General features: G+C 44.3%; 1 protein-coding gene across 1 annotated transcript in view; it reads left to right on the plus strand.

Moving 5' to 3' along the window:
* The first annotated feature begins 3,646 nt into the window (after positions 1–3,646).
* The window catches only part of sccpdha.1 (saccharopine dehydrogenase a, tandem duplicate 1), a 33,672-nt gene continuing 31,061 nt past the window's right edge, over positions 3,647–6,257 (plus strand). The window contains exon 1 of the mRNA XM_059985583.1: positions 3,647–3,976. Within this exon, the coding sequence (XP_059841566.1) occupies positions 3,790–3,976 (187 nt within the window). The 5' untranslated portion in view covers positions 3,647–3,789. The remainder of the gene's footprint in view (positions 3,977–6,257) is intronic.

Below are 6,257 nucleotides of genomic sequence, written 5' to 3' on the forward strand. Positions count from 1 at the left end.
CCTCCCCTCGGTTCATTGCCTGGGGGCTTCGATGCATCGTACAGGATTCAATACACAATTCCGTCTCCAAGAGACAATAGCCAGTATCAATGGTTCCACCATTCGGAGGCCAGGATGCATTCCAAACTCTTTGTGGATTCTGCATGTCTTTCTCTCATTTCCTGGGTCTCCTGACTTGAACCAATAGTGATCCTGCGATTCTCTAAAAGGAGGGGGCCACGGGTGTAACAGGTGAAGCAGACTTGGCGCCCTGTTTGGATCTGGGCTCTATGCCGGCACGCGCCGATTTGTGAGCCGGTTCGAGTGCGCTGGGAAGTCCACAGTTTCTTCTTTTTCTTTGTTACTGCGTATTTTAATCAAAATGGCTTCTTTGTTTTGTTAAAGGTAGGAATGCCTCTTAAACAATTGGGATTGATGTTGTTATTTCTTCTGAGTCTGTAAACTATTGTTGGCGGGCTTTTGGGGAGATTGGCGCGAGGGAGTGAGAGAGAGAGGACGTGATGCTTTAACCTGGACGAGGAACGGACCCCCGGTGGGGGTCCAAGGCCAGGAGGTACCCCGAAGAGAGGAGATGAAGATAGATGTGCTTGGTTGACCACTCGGAGGGTCCTGAGCTGCAAGTCGAGGAGTTCGGAGGGGATCGAATGGTTGCCAGAAGACTTCAGAAATTGAGCTCCAACGGTTGTGCACCTTGATAAGTTTGGTGCCTTGTCTTTATTTTCTTTTCCTTCATACATACTGTATGGTTATTAATCACTTAGTTATAGTAATCTTTATAAATTGTAATCATCTAATCGCATATGGTGTCCTGTCTGTTTTTTGGCGAGGCAGGGACATCACACAGCATCCACACAAGCTGATTACTCAGTTTGGCGGGGCCGAAGGCTGCTCCCCCTAGATGAGAACGAGCTGAGCAAGCCTGAGGCGACCCAGGGGGACGCCCTCACTGTCGTCAAGGGTAAATGCTTCCAATAATGGTTGTAAAACGAACTGTACAGCAACTTGACCTGCGCCCTGGTGTCAAGGATGGCCTTAAAGTGGCTTCCATCCATCAGTAACGACACCCGAGTACATGGTCCCTCTAAGCCTTCAGGAATAGGGTCTGTTCCTTTTGGAAATTCCTTGGTACATTGCTGGGAACATGCTCCCCCAGAGACCCCAACAATAGCTTACAGACTCAGAAGAAAGAACAACATTAATCCCAATTGGTTAACAAAGGAATACAATTCTCGTTATCAGTAAATTTTAACCCAAACAAGCTTCCAGCACTCTCTTGCAACAAAGAAGCATTCCTACTTTTAACAAAACAAAGAAGCCATTTTGATTAACATAAGCAGTAACAAAGAAAAAGAAGAAGCCCCCCTTTACACCCAGATAGGTTTTTGTCTGGGTTTGTGGCAGTTTTCCACACCCTACAGATAAACTCAATTCTAGCATGAAGCTAGTTGAGCTAATGTGCAGTACTGAGGAAGATTGAGAAGTGGGTTGGTGCATTAACATTGTCATCCTAGAACTGCGACTCATCTTCCTCCTCAGTTTGGGGTAAACAGAACTACATGATAAAACCATAAAAAATAGGAGCAGAATTAGACCGCTTGGCCCATCGAGTCTGCTCCACCATTCCATCATGGCTTATTTATTATCCTTCCCATCCCCATTCTTCAGCCTTCTCCCTGCGATGTTTGATGCCCTGCTAGCTTCTGCTTTAAATATACTCAACCATTTGGCCGCCATGGCAATGAATTCCACAGATTCACCAACCTCTGGCTAAAGAAATACTTTCTCATCTCCGTTCTAAATAGCCATTCTTCCATTCTGAAGATATGTATTCTGGTCCTAGACTCACCCACCATAGGAAACATCCTCTCGACATCCACTCTATCTAGGCCTTTCACTATTCGATAGGTTTCAATGAGATCTTCTAAACTCCAGGGAGAACAAGCCCAGAGCCATCATACAGACATCATACATTAAACCTTTCATTCCTGAAATCATTCTCCTGAACCACCTGGACATGGAAGTTATTCTTTTGTAGAATGTTTTGAAATGCACCAGAGTTTGGTATTGGGGCAGAATTACATATTGGATATATTTGTTATTTTTTTCTCCCTTCCCTAAAGTTCAGATTGTAAAATTGCTACCCCTTTCCCAGCTGGGTATTAGCTTGCTTATAAACCCTTTCATTAAAGTTGCTAAATGAATGAACTTGAAAGGCTTCAGCACTGCAGAAGAAAGATTCAGGCGCGTTCAGTGTGACGGCTGGCCAGACTGCAGTTAGCCGCATGCAGGACTACATTCAGCTATTTGCACCAAATTGTTCCTCCACTCCTTTAAATAGGTAGGTTCTTGATTAGCCAGGGCATCAAAGGGTATGGGGTGAAAGCAGAGGAGTGGGGATGACCGGATGAAGTGGATCAGCCCATGATTGAATGGCGGAGCAGACTCGATGGACCGAATGGCCGACTTCTGCTCCTATATCTTATGGTCTTATAAATTCGCGTGAGTTCACATTGGTTTAAAAAAATTAAATCTTTAGTTAAATCTTAATGAAAATCCTTTCTTTTGGAAAATGCCCAAGAAAATTCCTAAAACCTGAATGTTAATTTTAATAATTTTACAAATTCTATTTTTCTGCTTGACCATTGAAATTGTATTTACCTTTACAAGCTGCCAGATTAGCACAAGAATATAAAATCAGATGTTGTGAATGCTGTTAATGTGAAACAAGAGCAGAAGTACTCTGTAGAACCGGAAGTTAGTGGGGGGGGGGGTAACAGTTTATTAAAACTGGAAAATGTCATGAGATAAAACAAGGTTTAATTGCACAGGAAGAAGGCTCTGCAATAAGGTGGAAGGCAGGACAACTTAAATGACCCAAGAAATGACACACAGCAGAGACATGTATACAGGAGGTCTGCATGAAAATGGTGGAATTACCTGAACGTATGCAACTGAATGCCTAGTCTGGAAACTTCGTTCTTACTAGTGCTGAGACCAGATACTGAATAGGACACATTAGGGAAAACATAGTTGATAGAGTAGAACCCAGCACGAATAAATTCTTGGAAATAGACAAACCATCACTGTGATTCTGAGTCTTAAAAAGGAAATCGGTCTTAAAGAAGCTACAGAATGAACACAACATTTTGAAGATACCCAGTTTTGAGCACAGGCAATAGATAAGTTTATCTAGTTTATGCTCGTTATGTTTGCAATGTACTGTGTGCTGCTGCAAAAAGTTAATTTTTCATGGCATTTATACCTTGGATATGTATGCCTGTGACAATAACCTTAAACTTTTAAACTAAAAAGGTAAACTATTTCAGAAATTATTCGAATGTGAGCAGTTGGGGACAACTTGCAAAGCGGGATGTAAAATAAAGTTGGTAGATCGTCCAATGGGGATGATTAATAAAAAATAAGTTTACATGAACTGCACTTTCTCTGTAACTGCAACACTATTTTTCATTCTGTTTTTCTTTTAACTACCTGGATGTAATTATACATGGAATAAATCTGTCTGGATGGATGCAAACGGAAGCTTTTGTTTTACTGTATATTGGTACATGTAACGATAATAAAGCAATGGCAATAATGAGTTAAAAGCATATGATGCCGTTTCATTGGGGGCGGTCGTTTTTATTCTTTCTGACACTAGTCCCTGCCGATGAACTGAGTGCGGGTACTGTTTGCACGGCTGCACAGCGCTGGTTTTACGGCAGGGGGTGAATACTGACGGTCTTGTTCCTGCTCCGTTGCTCGTTGATCCCGAAGACTCGCTGCGTAGTGATGGCGGCAGCCCGACCTTTCAAGCTGATCGTGTTCGGCGCCTCCGGCTTCACCGGTCAGTACGTGGTGGAGGAAGTGGCCCGGGTGGCGGCCGGCTCCGAGGGGCCGGAGCCCCTGACCTGGGCGGTTGCCGGCAGGAACCGCGGCAAACTGGAGCAAGCGCTGCAGCGAGCGGCTGACGCCCTGGGTGAGTGGAGGCCGCTGTCGGAGGACAGGGTGGAGGCGGCCGGGGTTAGTGGAAAGGGATAGCGCCAGGCCTGCAGGTTGGGATAGGGGGAGGAGAGGGGTGAGGAAGGAGGCGCATTTCTTTTCGTTTGGGGGGAGGTGACTGGTAAATAGAGGGAGAATCAGGCCTGTAATTTGGGATTGCAGAAGGGTCCCTTGATGAGGGCGTGTCCAACTGGGGTGGGGGAAACAGGCCCTTTATGGGTGGGGTAATAGAATGGGGAAAGGGAGTCTCTCCGTGACGGGAAGGGAAACAAGTAGGAGCCTGTCGGTTTATTGATGAGGTATAGGGTGGTTAGTGTTCGGATGGAGGGGAAAACGGCCTGGCCTGATGATTGGGGGGTGTGGGGGGGTGGGGAGGTTTGCAACCTGTCATGGTGGGGATGGGGGAGGGGAGAGGGGTTTGGTGAGGGTAGCGAGATAGCCTCACCCAGTCATGGTGGTGGAGGGGGTGACAGTCCCAGGTGTTGGGGAAAAGATGACTAGTCCTGGTTGGGTGAAGATATGAGAATTGGCCAGCCCTGGATAGTGAGATGGGGGATTAATATAAGAAATGTACTTCGGGACTCTTTTACATCTAAGTTCTGGACTTGTCATTAATATTTGCAGTTTGAGAACAATAAGAGATGAATCACAGAGCACAGGAACAGACCCTTTGCCCCACAATGTTGAGCTGAACCAGCTAAAAAGCAAATCATAAACACCCAAACACTAATCCCTCCTCCCTACACAATGTCCATCTCCCTCCATCTTCCATACATCCATGCGCCTATCTAAACATCTCTTAAAAGCCTCTGATGTGCTTGCCTCTACCGCCTCACCTGACAGTGCATTCCAGGCAACATTCTCTGAGTAAAAAACTTACCCCTCACAACCCCCTTTGAACCTACCCCCTCATGCCTTCAATCCATGACTAATGAGTGGTATTAGACATTTATCTATGCCTCTTATAATCTTATAAACCTCTATCAGATCTCCCATCAGCCTCCGGCGCTCCAGAGAAAACATCCCAAGTTTATCCAGGCTCCTGTGATAGCACTTGCCCTCTGAACCAGGCAACGTCCTGGTAAACCTCTCGTGCACACTCCCCAGAGCCTCAACATCCTTCCTATAGTGGGGCAACCAGTACTGTATGTAGTATTCTAGATGTGGCCTAACTAGAGTTTTATAACATAAACATAACCTCTTGACTTTAGAACTCAATGCCTCCCATTGACAAAAGCAAACTCGATGTAACAGTGCAAACAAGATGACAGAGCAGTAACTAAGACTGTCATTGGTGTGGATGTAACAAAGCTGAATGCTGGGACAAACAGTGAGATGGATGAGATTTCCATTATTTAAGAAAATGTTTGAGTTTTGTACTGAATAGGGTAAGTGTGGTAGATTAGTATTGAAAAAGTGTGATGATGGAAGGAGTGAATGAATGGGTGGGAGATTATGGGCACTTTTCTCTAGGTGATGTTCCAGCTACACCTATTCAGGCAAATGGAGGGTATTTCATCCCACTCCTTTCGTGAAGCTTATAAGTAACTGAGAAGTTTTTTTTTGGGAATTACAAGTCAGACTATGAGTTGTTGCAGTAACTGTTACTGTGTTTTATTATGCTGCATTGGATCCAGAGAAAAAGTCATTCCATTCCACTTCACAGTCGTGTACTGCAGAGTGACAATAACCAATCCTGAATCTTGACTATTTTGGTGTTCCAGTGAAGATTCTGGCAAAAGCTGCCCCAATAAAATATTATTGTGTGGGCAATGAATCCAACCAGGCTGTGATGGGTTTGTTTTATTTTGAAGCCATTGCATTGAGGGATAAAGAAAGCCCAAGTTTGAGAGATTAGATTATATTCATAGCAGGGTTTCTATCTAGGATTTATGCATTCGAGTCCTCAGTGCAGAAATGGACTCCTTTAGCTATGATGACTTCAAATGCTAATCCTGTTTGTCTGCATCCCTCTATTTACTTCTTCAGTACCTGTGTAAACATCTTTCAGATACAGCTTCCCCCCGCTTTTAGAAGGTAGAGCATTCCTCTGAAAAGGTTCATAAGCCGGAATGTCGTAAAGTGAGGAAGCAATGACCATTTATTTATATGGGAAAAATTTGTGAGCGTTCGCAGACCCAAAAAAAACCTACCGAATCATGCCAAATAACACATAAAACCTAAAATAACAGTAACATGTAGTAAAAGCAGGAATGATCTGATAAATACTCAGCCTATATAAAGTAGGAATACTTTTC

This window comes from Hypanus sabinus, chromosome 12 (assembly GCF_030144855.1).
Source record: "Hypanus sabinus isolate sHypSab1 chromosome 12, sHypSab1.hap1, whole genome shotgun sequence".
Taxonomy (NCBI): domain Eukaryota; kingdom Metazoa; phylum Chordata; class Chondrichthyes; order Myliobatiformes; family Dasyatidae; genus Hypanus; species Hypanus sabinus.